This window comes from Haliaeetus albicilla, chromosome 1, assembly GCF_947461875.1.
Source record: "Haliaeetus albicilla chromosome 1, bHalAlb1.1, whole genome shotgun sequence".
In the NCBI taxonomy this organism is placed as follows: Eukaryota; Metazoa; Chordata; class Aves; order Accipitriformes; family Accipitridae; genus Haliaeetus; species Haliaeetus albicilla.
This window is the reverse complement of record NC_091483.1, coordinates 76,920,922-76,937,884: the sequence shown is the minus strand read 5'-3', so window position 1 is coordinate 76,937,884 and position 16,963 is coordinate 76,920,922. Positions and strand designations below refer to the sequence as shown.

Below are 16,963 nucleotides of genomic sequence, written 5' to 3'. Positions count from 1 at the left end.
TCTCGCAGTGGAAGCATGCCAACAGAAGATACATGTAACTTCTTGGAAGAAATTTAAACCTGGCTGGTGAAGTTTATTTTTGCTGAATTACAAACTGAGCACAGATTTATACAAAGTGGATTTAATTAAGATAGGTCAAATTAATGGAAGGCTATCAAATACAAACTGGGGGTGGAATGCTGGACTTCAGCTTTGCTTACGTCAGTCGTAAGCTCTTATGTCAAACAGCTTTGGAGAGATAAACAAGTGAATGGACGGACTGCATTCCAGTATTAACTGTTCTGTTTAGACTGATGAGGCTACCATTACTTATTTGAAGACATTATGATGCTTCTATATCCAGTGGCAGCACTGCATGAAATGACTTCAGCAGACATCAAACCTCATCTGCTCAGTTTCATTTCTTTCCTTGTGCTACCATAGCTTGTCCAAGCATACAGAACCTGGATTAGGGAATAAATCTGCCCAAAATTTAACTGCCACAGGCAGATCGGTTATTCTATTTCTAGTCCACATATCTTAAACCAAGACATACAAAATCTTTTAAGGACTGCTGAATTACAAATCCTACAGATTTGTGTCCATAAATCCACTGCAGGTCCCATCCATCATAGGCAAAAGGTATGGGGTCCAACAGCTGAGCTTAAACATTTCATGACAACCTATTACTCTCACCTCTCCAGAAGGACACCTTTCTCACAGCAGAATGGGTGCTGAGGCTTCAGCTGCTGCCTTCCACTAGGTTACAATGCACTAAATACAAGTTCCTGACAAGATATCAAAATACAAACTGAGGGGCTGGATACAACCCAAGTTGTAAACACCCTCAAGAGTATGATTTAATCTCTGAAGAGTCCTCCTTTCCCCTTTTAGCAAGGTGTCCTGGTTTAAGCCCAGCCAGTAACAAAGCACTGCAAAAGCCACTCGCTCACTCCTTCCCACCAGCCCCAGTGTGATGAAGAGAAAATATAAAGAAAAGCTCGTGGGTCAAGACAAGGACAGGGAGGGATCACTCACCACTTACGGTCACGGGCAAAAGACAGGCTCAACTTGGGGAAGAAACAAAAGCAATTTAATTTACTACCAATCAAATCAAAACAAGGATACTGAGAAGTAAAACCAAACCTTAGAACAGCCTCCCCTCACCCCTCCCTCCTTCCTGGCTCAACTCCACTCCCCATTTTCTCTACCTCCTCCCCTCCAGTGGCACAGGGGGATGGGGAATGGGGGTTGGGGTCAGTTCATCACACCTTGTCTCTGCTGTTCCTTCCTCCTTAGGGGCAGGACTCCTCACTCTCCTGCTGCTCCAGCATGTGGTCCCTCCCACAGGAGACAGTTCTTCACGAACTTCTCCAACATGGGTCCTTCCCATGGGCTGCAGTCCTTCAGGCACAGACTGCTCCAGCATGGGCTTCCCCACGGAGTCCTGGCCATCTTGGGGGGCATCCTCCTGCTCCAGCATGGGCTCCTCTCTCCCCAGGCTGCAGGTGGGCATCTGCTCCCCTGCTCCCCAGTATGGGCTGGGGGCCGGGACAGCCTGCCATCTCACCATGGGCTGCAAGGGCATCCCCTCCTCTGGCGCACCTCTTCCCCTCCTTCTTCACTGACCTCAGTATCTGCAGAAGGGTTCCTCTCACATTCTCATCTCCTCCCCTACTGCAGGTTCCCCTTCTTAACTATATTACCCCAGAGACACTACCACTGTTGCTGATGAGCTCGGCCTTGGCTAGAGGTGGGTCCGACTTGGAGCTGGCAAAGCTTCTAGGAGCTTCTCACAGGAGCCACCCCTGCTACTAAAACCCCAGGACACAAACGCAAAACACAAGGTTTAAAAAACCCCCAACAAACCCAAAATAAATAAAACACCCTAAAACAAACAAAAAAAGGACTACTAACCCACATATTCCTTTATAATGAAACTGACAAAACAGCAAAAGCAGACTAGCAAGGCTTTTAAATTTAAAGTGTTTAATTATTTTGCATAAAGACAAAATGCCAAAAATGTTACACATTCCCTTATTTACAATCATCATAAACCACATGAAAGCATGCACACTGTAACAACAAGGTTCTAAATATTACTTCTTAAAAAAGTGCCATACAGACATGTTCCTTGTATACGCACACTCCACACTGTGGTGTGTGACTGAGCCACCCTTGTGCTGGGACACTACTGAACCCCATGCCTGAGCATACCTGGAAATAATGTTTTGGAAGGGACTGGGAGTAGTTTCTGGGGAAGCAGCTTACTTCCACATCAGTAGCACAATGGGCTTTTGGCCCTTGGGTACACTACCAGCCCCACAGCAAGGCTGCTGTGTGTCATCCCTAGCGCTGCCACAGTTCTGCAGTGGCCTTGCGAAAAGCCAAACCAAACTCCTGCAAAGAGACAATTCCCAGCTCTAGTGGATATTTCTACCCCAGTACATGCTACATAAAATGCCACAAGGACTGCAAGAAATTCCTGAAACTGGTACATGAATCTGGTCTAAACTCCACTATAGCCACATCCCTCACTTTGACCTCTTAATCACAGTGCTAGAAGAGTAAAACAAAGGAGAGCCTATCTCAACACTGTCACAACCCTTAGCCTGGACACCCCATGCCCAAGGGCAGCTCCAAACCTGCAAATAATGCTGCTCATCTCCCATTCCTGCAGGAACAGCAGGCCCTGAACTCATCCTTTATACTCTTAGCAGTAGCTTGGCTCTTTGGGTCAGGCTGCAACACACATAAAAGCAAAATCTAGGTATTTAGGCTTTGCTGCTGTTCAAACAGTTGGGGATCTGATTTTGATAAACCATCTACCTTTTCCTTCTCTTCTCTCACTAGGCTTAGGCAAATGCTAGTTTAACGTATCTTATCTCAGAGAAAGGTAAATAAGCCAAATGGATGATCGCCCAATCCAAAAGCTAAGAACAGTTTGTCTTTAACAACTGGAGAAAGGTTGAAATTATCTACATTCTTCTGAAGCAGTTCTTCAGGTTGGATGTACAATTCTGGTCCAGTAAAGGAAACAGGGTTTAACTCCTTGGATTAAGGGGGGGAATTCTTCAGTTTGACTCAATATTGGACCAATTCACCAGCATGACATTAGTGCGCTCCAAGTAGCACGATCTCCAAATGGCAACAGCAGGATCCATCAACTGAAGTAGCCTTTACAATATGATGTACATGTCACCTGCCAACGCAGGTACAGCAGAAACATTCTCACAAAAGCTTTAAGGAACATCATCATCATTGTAGCACAGGCTTAATGAAATCTGAAGTTTTGCACTTGAGGCAGAGCTTGCAGAAAACAATCTATCCTTAAAGATCTGGAGAAACCTGGACAAAAAGGTAGATAACAGCATTTTATAAATACAATATATCTAGTCATTAACAGCAAAACATTCACTCTTTTAAGCTGTAATGTTACAGTAGCAGTAAATGAACAAAGCACTACATATGGTGAGCTTAAAGCACAGTATAAAAGACAAAGCCATATTGTCCATACTAAATAAAGTGTTATAGATCGTATGAACACTTTGAGAACAGAAATTATGGTAAAAACAAAGAGTACCACATACCCTATATTCCTAAAGTATTTGTCAAAGAGAAAATGAAGCAGTTGAGCCTATCTTTCCCAACCCCTCACATCTTTTTCACCTAAATGTCATTATTAATTCATAAAATACATTTTTCTCTCAATTCTAATTAACACATTCTTGCCATGTCTTAAGTGTCCTACTAAGGTTTTTTTCCTTTAAAAAGCAACCAGACATATTCAAACTTATGGACATTTATTCTTCCTGTTTAAGACATACATTTTCTTTTAGCAAAAAGGCAGGTGGTGTGGAATTCTACCATGTAACCCACTATCTGGTTTTCAAGCAACATTCACCTTCCACAGATGAAGTTTGTGCCATTTGAAAAGGCAGCGTCTCTCTAAGTATTGATCTTTACATTCCAGGAAACCAACGTGTTGCTCCACAAAGAAGCTATTTAATTCACTTTCTACATTTTATATGTCAAAGATATTTTTTCAATTAGAATGAGTGATTACGAACCCACTGAATATATAGTCCTAAACAGAGACTTATTTACAACAGAGACAACTGCAAAGCAGCTAAATATCAACTATCTAAAAGATGAGAAAGGCTCTCTTAACTGTGATGTATAGAGGCATGCTTCTTTTACCTGCACATATCACCTTATGCTGATTGCACATATGCTGACTGTAAATCTCTTCCTCTTTCAGTGCAGATCTTGCGCAACTGCACCAGTTTTCCAAGACTTCATCTGCTGATCTCAGAGTACATCCCTATTCTTCAAAGTCTTCTGTCACAGCAGAAAGTCCTTCTTCTTCCATCCTTCTATATACAGAGACTAGATATTTTCAAATATCGAATTAGCACTTCAGAAAAATGAATCCATATTAAGTCTTATTTATGCTCAAAGAATTTAAATTAAAAATCAATAAAGTTAATACAAGAATGCCATTAGCACAATTTTTTAAAAGCTCCACCTGCCTTTTCCTCATATTGCTAGAATTCAAAATTTAAGTAGTGTAAAACTAATTGTGCACTGTATTCTTAATACCATATTCTTAATGAGTTTTCTTATGCAAAATATTGCAAGATCACTGTTAAACAGACACTTATATCCTAGTTCATGATGTTTCAGAGCCTACATTAAATGTAGATCGGAGACAATCAAGCTACACAAATACTCTCTGCTAATAAAAGCTGTTTGATTCGAGATTACTACCCATCCTACTAATGCACCACAGGAACCTACAGTCCAAGAGAAAATTTTCATTGAAATCTACTGCTGCAAATGCAAAGTTATGACTCCATCACAAAAATATTAAGAGGCAGAAAAGCTGCTACTGAAATAATTAAAAAACCTGGTACTTTTCATTTGGGTGATAATATAAAACACGTTTTCTGGCTGAACAGGTCAATATTTCAATTTACTAAGCCTGAAATATTAGATCTTTCAATTGAGGTGCTGCATTAAACACAAGAAGATGGGATAAAATACTAATATGATACAGAGAGCAACTGATCTGCTTTAACTGAACAGTCGGATTCTGTAGAATGATACTGCATATGGGCTACTGAAACAGAACAGGCAAAATAAGTAGTTGGCATGAACTCACCTCAATATTTAAATTTTCTTCCTCATTATTCTATCTTCAGCACTTGCACTTCCCCATTCCCTTTCAGGGTATTCTGATGGATGTCCTTCCAATAAACTGCTACAAAGTTTAAGCCTACAAATACAAAAAAAAACCCCTGAAGTGGCTTTATTATGGTAACATTTTTATACGAAATACAGCTACAACCTGCTATTTACTCTAATACAGACTATAACATGAGAAAATAAGGACAGAATTTTACCACACAACATATAAATATTGACCAACACATCCCTAACAGTTAAAAAAAAATGTTTATGATAAAAGCTTGGATTGAAATGCAGCAATAAAGCAACTATGCTTCTAACTTACTACACAAAAGAAAGCCCCTGATTGATGAGCTGCATTTTATACCTCTCCAGCCTGCAGTCTGTATCTCTGCAAGTTTTGCTGTCAGGCAGAAAGAAGTTGTTTTTTTTCTGTTTCTGATTGTTCCATCCTGAACAACAACTGGCTGGAATCGGGTCACTGCATAAAAACAAACAACTATCATTGTTGTCAGCTACAAAACAACTTAATCTCTAAGGAGACAGAGAGGAAGTTTTCAGCTCCTAGGCTGAGGAAGTGAGAGGCTAGTAACAACCATGGGGACCAATTCTGTACAATGCCATTGCTTTCCGTAAAACAAAAAGGGTGAATAGGGCTCATCTTCTTTCAGCATTACTTAATGGCAGAAGCAGCAGAAAACAACAGATGGAGAGTCAGACTGGAAAAAGCCAAGTATACTCAAAGAACAAGAATAACAACCAAACATACCACATGTTGGAGGAAACATAAGGAGAGAAAAAAGAATAGTATTAAACAGTGAAGAAAGACAAAAAAAAAGCAAAGGACACCTTCAGAGCACAAGCAATAAACAGAAAATCACAATCATTATGGTATTTACCTTGTTATTTCTATACCATGTTGTACTGTCATTACTTCATCATTTTCACCAAAGGCTTCCCACTCTGGGCACTTTGAAAAAGCCTCCTGATGTCCTGATTCAGTAAGACTAGAAAGAAAATGAAAAGGTCTCAAACCATGGACCTTTGTAACACAGTTCCTCTTAATTCTTCTCAAGATAAGGGGGCTAAGTAGAGAGAAAAACCCACACCTGTATAAACATTTGTACTAAGGTTAGTGTGAGAAGTCTACTAAACCCCAAGAAACTTAAATCATAGTTCCAGTTTTCTGGTGGTTCTGACAAAACTTTGTATAGAGTTTAAACCATGCTCTCCTCTACATTGCCTATCATTTCTCATTTATAGGAAGACTTCTTATGCAGCAGCTAGGAAAGGGGAAAAAAGGAAATATGATTAAGACCAATCACTAGAGGAGTAGTTTAATTCCTGAACAACTTAGAATAATGAAGGTGTTAGCCTAAAGAACTCTACCCTTCTGTTATCCATTTTTGAACATTAACCTCACTCTATCCCAGTCTCAGACTGGGTGACCAATTCCTTGTTGTTCCAACAAGCATTTTCTTCCATACCACCTTTCATAAGGCAGGGAAAAGCTTAATCAAAATACACAAAGCTTCTTTCATATCCCTTCATGAATACTTATTCTCTGTAATACCTGTAGCAAATGTTAACATGGTAATAATTAAATAGGCAGCAAGTTTCAGTATTTGCTGACAGTTATGAGCGCACACTGAGCTTCATTCCCTTACCATTACGTTCATCAACTTGTACACACTCTGAATGCCAAAAAGCAGAATGCAGTGCATGTAAGAGATATGAGAAATAACTACGGCAGATGCCTAAGAATTTCAGAATTACAACCTCTGAAGCACAAACCATGTTCCATGAGAAATCAAGAACAACACATTAGCACTGCCTAAATCTACGCACAAAAACCAACCTATGTTGTGTCTTCTGACACTGAAGTTTCTTCACCTTTGCAATGGACCACTGTAAATATTTGCTATCATACAACACAATTATTCTGGCATGATTTCCCTTCCTCATTAAATTGCACACACATTTATATAAAATTAAAACTATTTAACAATTGGAGGGATAAATACCATTCATATTCCAAAAGTCGGTTCATAATATCCATATATCTCCATATGGAGAATCATTTCATACCTTTCCAGTGTGTGGTACATATGCACATAATGGTTTTTACTCTGTGAAACCACAGAGGAGTCAGAATTGTTTCTTTTTCTGCGTTTCCATACTGGAGAAGAATCGGGAGAACAGGGGCTACAAAAATAAGACAGATTTTATGCACACAACATTTTTTCATCTGTGTTTAAATGCTTATCAGACTTCTGCAAAATAATGGTACATGCTACACAGGAAGACCTTTTTTGAGGTATGATTATTCAGGCACAACAGAAGAACACAGAAAATAGCTCAAATTTTGTTAACAACTCCACTATATTTTGGAAAGTGAACCCAGTCATAACCTCAGAAGAAACTGGGAAGCAGAACCATTTTCAGCTCCACATGCATTTCCCCAGAACAAGATACCTCAGTAATCAGGGAAGTGCATGAGGTGCTTCACTGTTAAGTCTCCCTGCTGTTCTGCAGATGGGCATAATACCATTAATTAAGGATGGTCACTCTTGCTTCTAAAAAAGGTATCCTCCTTTCAGCACTTGCCAACAGTGCTTAAAGAAACCTCAGCACTCCACTCTATAAACAGACAAGCTGAAAAAACACTGCTTTTCCTGCTGTTAATAATGCAATTCTGTAACGCTTGTAATTATTCTGCATTCAATGCTCTGCACCAGTGACGGATTACGTTCAACAGCAAAAGTGCCAAACTCTGAAGCTAAGCATTAACTGCCCTCCCTCACTAAACTTTTCCCACAAAAAACTGACAGCATTAACACGTATTGAATTATTTCAGTAAGTTAACCACAGAAGTTTTATCTCATACCTCTCCAATGTGTAGTCAGTTTGCCTACATTCATCTTCACCCTCATTTCTTTTCTGCTTTTCGTCAAATACAAAGGAGCCAGAAAAATCCTCGTCTTTGCAGAACCATTCCTGGGAACTGCCTGAGGGTTCTGTACTACTAAAAACCAGGGGAGGAAAAAAGGATTTAAAATACTACCCATCTGGCTTAGCACTCCAAGCAGAAGACAGTTAAGCTGCAGTAATAACTGACAGTTCATTTCATATGACATCCAAACAGTGCAAACAACTGCAACTTCCACCATAGGTCAATTACAACACAGCTAAAACTATTTACACAATGCAGTTACAGAGCTAATAGAATTCCATTCACTCATTTCCTCCCAATTTACCAGTCCAAATCTTGTAAAGTATTAGGTGGTGTCACTTAGCAGAGCTAGCCTTGTTAGAGAAATTCAAAGTTCTGAAAAGATAAAAAAAATTTCCATCTTGAACACAGTTGCCACTCTCCTGCAAAGAGCACAGAAATCTCTCTCTAATCTTCTTACGCTTCTCAAATCCTCTAACATATTGTTACTGCAGGAGAAAGGTGGTTCCACTGACATCAGAAAAAGGGAAGATGGAAAGATTATCAAGGTCAAGGAACAGTAATCACTGAATTTCTGCTTATGCCTATCCCTTTCTAGAAAAATAATTTTACCTTGTGCTCACCAGTGTAAACACACAGGTGAAGGTAGTGTACTACTGCAGACAGACCAAATGCCTTCCTCCCCAAAACGCTTTATTGGAGATGAATTTAGACTAAATAATGGGAATATCTTCAAGATATAACTAACAAGATTCAAAAGGAAAACAAGGCATTCAAGGAGACTCCCATTTCTGAGCCTGATCAACTCAGTTAGGAATGCTCTAAAGGAAACAGAGTCCTCCTGTGAAGCAAGAGACATGTACTGACTTAATTCACCCATACACACACTGGCTGCAGATCCCAGGTTTCTTCAGTAGGAGGATCCCAGGCATGCAGTGCAATCTTCCACAGCCTGATCTGCTGGTCCCAGGATCTACGGCTGTACTTCTTAAATTTGTTGGGAGTTCTAGGATGAACTCCTGGTATTCGCTGATTCCTGTAAATACACAGTAACATTTATTATTTCAGAACATGATTTTCCTGCTTAAAAAAAAAAAACTTCCGTCCATCAGATGACACAGGCATCAGTGGCCTAAGAAATAAAATTTTCATATTTTTAAACACTTAACTGAAACGCTATATTCTAAAACACTGTCAAAAACAGACAACACAAGCAACAACTAACAGTAACATGCTGAGTCAGACCTGAGGTTCTTCCAGTCCAGCACTCTGACAGATGCCAAAAGCAGATCCCTAGGGCCCATGGAAAAATATGAAACAGAAGCAGCATAATTCATACCCCTTCAATAGTATCCCAGCCTCCAGCTACTTCTATCTCAGTTTTCCCGAGTCACATGCAGTTTCTTTGTATTTAGTATTGTACTGAGTCTGGCTGGGATGGAGTTAACTTCCTTCATAGCAGTCCCTGTAGTGCTGTATTTCAGATTTATGGCTAAAATAGTGCTGGTAACAGACTAATTTTTGGTTATTGCTAAACAGTGCTTGTACAGCTTCAAGACCTTCTCTTTTTCCCACTCTGCCCCACCCCCTCCCACAGCCACTAAGTTGAGGGTGAACAAGAAGTTAAGAGGGGCAACTGCTGGGACAGCTGACTCAAATTACCCAAAGAGATATTCCACACCATGTAAGGTCATGCTCAAAAATTAAAATCAGGGCAGAGGAAAAAGGGAAGGTGTCTTCCAAAGTAGTTGCTGCTCATAGACTGCCAGGGCACCAGTCTGCCTGTGGGAGGTAGTGAGTGATTGCATTTGCATCACTTGCTTTCCCTCCACCTTTTTTTCCTTCACCTGTTAAACTGCCCTTATCTCAATCCATCAGTTTTCTCTATTTTACTGCTCTTATTCTTTCCCCATCCCACTGGGAGAGGGAGGGAGCAAGTAGCTGTGTGGGTACTTGGCTGCTGGCAAGGGTCAACCCACAAGTATCTTCAGTGAACTTTTATTCCACCATTGTCCACGCATTATTACAATGGGGATTGCTGTAATTCTAAACAGCATTTGTCTTCTGGGAGTATAGAAAACAAAGTCACCTCATCCTCTGGGTAAAATGTAAATGATATGCCCTTCCACTGAATCTACACTGGGCAGACGCTGTAACAGTGCTGGCTGGGATGACCCCATGGCTGGAAGTGCTATTTCTCAGGTAGTATCTCAAAGCAGATCCTGACCACCAAACATTACTGGAGAGCTCACTTAAACTGTATCTTCAGTACAAAATAATCCTGTTTATAGTCCTACCATACTGGAGTCAGCTTTATGCCTGGAAGGAAGCATATTACAATAATGTTTTAAATCATACCAAGTACCTTGGTCTCAGGTGGCTCCCCCTACCAGCTTCACAGATCAATGTACTTAGCCATAGCACTTTTTCTAAGATAAACACATCCTGCTAAGGAACAGGATTAAACTACCCTGTTACAATGCCACCCAGAACACTTTTTTTTTTTTTAAGTTTATCCCATGTTTTTTCTGAACGCTGTTCTCATCCTTTCCTATTCTCCAACTATCATTTAACTGATCACAGCACAGTCATGCAAGTGCCAGGCATCACCATAAGAGTGGCTGCAGTCCTACCACTGATGACAAAGTGACAAGCAATTCACAATTCACAAAGCGATCCAAGACTCCTTGAAGAAAAAAGTGTTACTGAAGATTTGATGATGATATGCTATCTGTGATCGTTTACAGTATCTGTTGTTGATTTTTCATCATCTAGTCTAATCTTTCAAGTTTTGCTCAACAACAAGCTTGCAGTGTGGACTGCACTTGGATAGCAATTTCCACAACAGACTCTTAGAGGTAGAATCCACAGAAAGCTGGCAACTATAAGTTGCAAGCCATATTTAGAAAAACACCTCTAAAAATAACCCTCAAAAAAAAAAGCCAAGAACACAAATGCACATCCACACATTAGTACAGACTAGTTTCTGAACCTTGACAGCTCTGCAGTAAGCAGAGGGGGCTGGCTAAGAAATCTTGATTTAAGTGCCACAATTCACAGACTCTGAAGCCCAAAGTGGAATAACAGAGAAAGCAAGAAATCCAGGTTTTGATTTGTTAGTTACTGATGAATCACTGACGACTGGTTTCCTTACCAATACTTAAATGCAAGGCTTTATTCAGTCCTCATTTAAAGCTGTCATTTCCTGCTATCAATTAACTTCACACTGGCCTAGCAACACAGTCACCAGAAGCATCACAGGGAGGTGATTAATACAGAGTTTATTTGAAGTATATTTGCTACTGGCAACAGCAATACACAAAGAAAACATTTAGCTTTAAATTTTCCCTATCTAAATTTGCTCCTGGAGAGCAAATGCAGAAAATACCTGGCTTCTCTCTGACAAAAATCAACTGATTTTAAGTTTTCTTCAGTTACTGTTCATGGAATTTTAAGAGAACTAAAGCTGTATGCTCATCTACACGCACATCAGGACATAGGTAAGAGTTTATTTGGAAATGTGCAACACAGTGCAACTTACTTTGGAACTTCTTTAATGTATCTGTCATATGCAAGGGTATTCTTTCCAAAATTGATCTGTTTTTGTCTTCTCCTCAGAACCACTTCATCTGTTTCCCTTTCAGCTGGATTAGCAGAATCACTTGAAACAGAACTTAAAAATAAAAATTAGAATTAAGTTGAAAGGAACCTTAATAACTTTACAAGTTATATAAACACATACTCTAGAACTACATGCATTCTTACTCTGATAGACAGTAAGCACAACTCCTACTTCACTAGTTTACAAAAATGAAAGTTGTACTAACCAAATGAATCACTACAAAAGGTTTTGCAAGTTCATGCAGTTGCTCAGGTTTGTAACAAGTAAACATACACATGAGGGTACTGGTGCTAGAGCTGCCTTACTAGAAGCTTACAGCTAGTCCTACAGCAAGCAAATCAAATGATACATGATTATTGCTTATATGTGTAACAACCTTCTAATATAAATACGAAAAATCTTAAACTCAGTAGAACAAAGATGGATAATATAAAGGAGGATAGCTTGAATGACCTTAACAGCCATTTTTTTTTTCTCTCCAAGCCATGATGGCTGAATTTCATTTTTCCTTTCACTATTCCAGTATTTTCTGTTATGGAAAGCTGTAATGAATATGCAATTTAAGCTGAAAAAGAGAATCTGAAATGATCATACAAGTAGCTTTTGAGATAAGACTTCTCAGTGCTACTTTCTCCTTACGGCTTCCTTCAGGCCTGATATGAAACAGCCTGGCTGCGTTTCAAATCTTCACTAATGCATGTAAAGTAGTTGGAGATCATCAGATGGTTATTGCTAAAACCAAAGCAACAACAGTTAATAATTGCTCAATACCTACTGTGTCATTTTTTTATTTGATGTCCTCATAGTTTTGCCTTCTTCAGTTCTACCTTCCCAGTCTGGGCAACTAGAAAGAGGCCTAGAATGTTCTGGTGTTGCAGAGCTAGAAAACAATTGAGAACTCAATATGAACATTTGTTGCTCATAACATATTTAATGAACAGGAACTTCAATAGTGGACAAAAACTGCTCCACAACTGTAACACCATGGGCATGGCCCTATCCTATTTCATTTCAAAGTCAAACAAATCAAAACACTTCAGCTCAAGTCACCTTCAGTAGTGATTTAAGACTATCAGTTTTACTTCGCAGGGAAAGAAAATGGTCACAAACTGAATTTCAATTCAGAACACAGACCTGACAATCTCTTAAAACACTGCCAGCTCAGCCAATGCGAATACTTCGCTCTATTACTTGAGGAGCTTCTCAATACTGCAATTCCATCAAAGAGCACAATTCATGAAATTACTTGAGGTCAAAATCAGTCTAATCACTGCTCTCTGTCATCAGCTAAGGACTTTGTAAAGGACCAGGGAAATGCTTAAGAAATGGAAAAATGCCCATCACATGAGCTGAACTAACATTTTGTCAGACACCATCATATCCCAACATAATCATTTCAAGTATGTAAACTCCACTATGTAAAGCCAAAAAGTAAGTCAGAAAGCTCTTAAATAATCAGTTGGATCACTGATGTTGTCTGAGTGGAGAAACACCAGGTTCCTCATTAACTTAAAAAATATAATAAATAAAAACTGTATAATGCTGTAATACTCTAAAGCGCTGAAAACTTTTCCTTTTAGTCTGTCGTCTACTTTCAATGTTAATGCCACAACATTTAACATAAGTAATAAAAAGTAGATTTAGCTTATAGTCTTACTTTCCCTAAGCAGTTTCACATCACCAGATATTATCATCCATGCTGCCAATGTCATTTTAACACGACAGAGATTCATTCCACACTAAAGAACATACCTACTCAGCAAGAGAAATACAAAATGCTGCTAGCACATCCAGTTTGACTCACAATCACAACACACTTAATATTTTTTTATGATAGCATCAAAGACATAGAAAACACTCCTGAATACAAAGGCTTTCCTAAGCTCTTCATTTATTAACTGAAGGAATATTAAACATGCCATCAGAAAAGACAATTGCTTTCCTATAATGTAATACTCAGAGATGTATAAATTATATACAAAAAGAGCGTTCACATGCCCTCAGTGAAATATTTCATCTCTTCTAACTTACGTTCTACTCAGTTTTCTGCACATATCCAAGCACTCACCACTTTTCACACCTCCTGTCAGACATTAAGATACCAATCTTAACCACTTCCTCCACCTTAGGTCTTTAGTCTAGAATATAAAAAAGCAAACCAAAATACTCCTAGAACTACCTACCTATAAAATTGGATCTTATATCAAATTGTTATCTGTACTGGATTACAAAAAAACAAAAAAGGTATTTACTAAAAACTGCAGTATAGCTGAATATACCGAGTGCACTGTCAAGTGAAGAGACAAACATCATGGTTTGCCCAGACTTACATATAAAGATACATAAGCAAAGAATAAAAAGTAACAGCATATTGCTTCAATGGGAATTTTATACTAATATTGAGGGCTTCAGCAATAAAGGGCTTCAACTACTGCCTCAGTATATACCATTTCTCTCTTTCATATGGAATACTTGCTAATATTATGGCATGTATTTCAATTAGCCAAATGGAATGGTCTACTCTTGCATAATGCAGATATCATTTGCTAACTCTGTGCTACTGTATTATTAGAAAACATTTAATTTAATCACGCCCAAGGTTTTGCGGGATTCCTAAAGAAAAGAATGCAGCAAAGTGAACATTTAAACAAACTTCACATTTATTCCTTACCTCTCCAGCCATTGGTCTAAATGCCTACACTGATATTCATCAAACACCAAAGAGTCTGAATCATTCCAGCTTCTACATTTCTGTTCTTGATGCCAGCAGTGTGGATATTTCACAGAACTAGAAAACAAGAATGTTCATCAGAAAACAAGTCACTGATAGTCACTGAACATTGCCTAAACAAAACAAATACAGACAATCTGAGTATCATCATTTATAGTTACAAAATGCTGATTTGGTATACAGATACGCGACTTGCGTCAACTTAACTCATTCAGGCAACACTAACTTAACAAAGGTGTTAGACAATGCAATTGCTGAAAAAAGGTCTTTGACTAATGCAATTAAGACATCAGAATTTTAAAATAAACCATTAATATTTAGGTAACCAGAAGTATACCCTTTCTCTATTTGCAAACAAAAAGGGAAGGGGAAGATGAAACCCGACTGAGGACTGTCACCAGCGTTTATGGAACTGCTGACATGTGCCAATGTTCATAGACTGTCCTCTGTCAGCAATGCATTATTTGACATTTTTATATACCATTCTATCCAGTACAAAAGTTGTGGAAGAGGCAAATACAGAAACATCACTTCGACACAAGAAGACAGCACGTCTAAGGCGAATCAGGTCAAACGTTTATGTGGAAACACTTTTACACAGGAAATTCTTTACCAGACACTGCTCCAGAGTCCTCACAAGTAAGCATGGGGAAAAGGAGCTGGAGTGGGATGCCTGCAACACACTGGAAGGACAGCCAGAGATTGCTTAAGGATTAAGAGTTATCTACATTTTCCTCCTCAGTTCTGGCAGCGTTGACATCTTAAATGATAGGTTACTAAACAAAGCGTCGTCACAGCGTCCACTAACATCAGACCTGGCTTCTGGGCTGAGGACCACACCTGCAGATCTGCCACCACCTGCCTGAGAGAATGACCCTATACTGCAGACTCCACACAGCAAACACTGTTGCTCTGTATGTGCATGTGAACAGTAAACGTACTGCTCTGTATGTGCAAGGTCTCTGCACTTTATAAGTCAACAAGCAAGAGGGAAGGAAGGTTTTTGTTATTTGAATCCTGGATTAACAACCTATGTTTTCTTTCCCTTCCTCCTCCACCCTGACCGGCTTTGGGAGTTTCCTGCTCCCAGAGGGCTCAAAGTTACTAACACACAGCACAAATCGCTTGCTCCGAATCGTGGATCTAGGCAAAAGGACATTTTCAACACATTCGGTTTCTGCAAAGTCAGCGAACGGATAAAACCTTCCTCTAACCATCCTCAGCAACAACTAATCAATTTAAAGACTCGAAAGAAAGAAACAAGCAGACAAAAAAACCCAACACCTAGCACGCCTTACGTACACCACTATTTGAAAATCTAGGGAAAAATGCTAACGGACAATTACGCCTTTCAGAAATATTCCCGTATTTCTCTACCTCCAGTGCCTTGCACCGCCCCCTGCCCACTGCAGCCTCAGCCTGAAGGCGAGCCCCAGCCAGGCTGAGGGCATTTCGCCAGAAGAGACCGAAGCCACCTCTGCCAAGGAGACTCCCTCCGGCGGGCCGCAGGACGAGCCGACGTTTTGGTGGAGGGAGGCGAGCTGCCAGCAGCCGCCTCGCCCCGCTCCTCCTCACGGGCACCGAGGAGGACGAGGCTGAAGGCGGCTGCGACCTCCCCACCGCCCACACCCCCGCCCGCCAACACACCGGAGCCCCGGCAGCTCTACAGACGCCCTGAGGGAGCAGTACCCCCGCCCCAGCCGCCCCGGCCCTCCGCGGTAGCTCCCACCTGCGCAGCCCGCCCGGCTCCCCGCCGCCGGCGTGGCGCGGCGGGCCCCGCTGCCCGCGGAACATGGCTGAGGCAGTGGCCGCGCGCCGCTGCGGAACATGGCTGCGCCCCCCGGGCCGAAGCAGCGCGCAGGCGCGGCCCTCCCTCCCGAGAGGAGGTGGCGGTGGGCAGCGCGCATGCGCAGCACTCCTGCCAGGCGGGCTGCGCGGGGGGGGGGAGAGTGCCGCTGCGCACGCGCACAAGCGCCCTTTGGGTGGTGTCAGGGTGCGGAGAGTGGGGTGAGGGCTCTGGGGTAAAAGCGTCGCTAAGGCTGGAGGCAAAAATACGTTGTTCCTGCCAAAAAGCCGACTAGGTTTTACAGAGGGAGGGCAGGAGGAAGGCGTCGCGTCCTGCAGCCCACGCTCCTGTGAGGCGGCAGGGCGCAGCTTCCCTCACGCCAAGGGCACCGGTTTCCTCACAGCCCGTGCCTTGCCCCCACTCAGGGCGGCTGGACCCCCAGGCCCGCTCCGCTCGCTAATCTGTCGAAACCCCAGCTCCGACATCAGTGCGTTGCCTCACTCATTAGCCAAGGATTCGGCTTTGGCCAAGTTAGTCTTCTGCTCGCTGTCGTGAGCTAAATCGGCTCAGCAAAGGGGGTTGATAGGCACCACAACGTACCCTCTAGAAAAACGCATCCCACGTTTCATACTATGAATGCAATGAACTACATTCTTCTATCGCCTGCACTTGTTAACATACCTAAGCAATGCCACAGTAAAA

The 16,963-nt window shown here is 41.1% G+C and overlaps 1 protein-coding gene across 1 annotated transcript; it reads right to left on the bottom strand.

Annotated features, from left to right (window-relative positions):
* Positions 1–1,951: 1,951 nt before the first annotated feature.
* On the bottom strand, positions 1,952–16,746 carry LOC104313820 (uncharacterized). The gene is made up of 13 exons (XM_069791263.1): positions 16,640–16,746; positions 16,205–16,537; positions 14,416–14,532; positions 12,520–12,624; positions 11,664–11,795; positions 9,009–9,158; positions 8,057–8,194; positions 7,258–7,374; positions 6,069–6,176; positions 5,537–5,650; positions 5,144–5,257; positions 4,180–4,368; positions 1,952–3,327 (listed from the first exon to the last, which is right to left on the bottom strand). The coding sequence occupies exons 1-11, from the start codon at positions 16,744–16,746 to the stop codon at positions 5,152–5,154; spliced, it is 1,527 nt and encodes a 508-aa protein (XP_069647364.1). The 3' UTR covers positions 1,952–3,327; positions 4,180–4,368; positions 5,144–5,151.
* Between the last annotated feature and the right edge of the window lie 217 nt (positions 16,747–16,963).

Coding starts and splice junctions, on each gene's coding strand:
- LOC104313820 (XM_069791263.1), bottom strand. CDS start 16,746: ATGTCGGAGCTGGGGTTTCGACAGATTAGCGAGCGGAGCGGGCCTGGG. Junction 14,533..16,204: donor GAGCCGGGCGGGCTGCGCAG/GTGGGAGCTACC, acceptor CTTGTTTTCTAG/TTCTGTGAAATATCCACACT. Junction 7,375..8,056: donor ACTGACTACACATTGGAGAG/GTATGAGATAAA, acceptor TTATTTTTGTAG/CCCCTGTTCTCCCGATTCTT.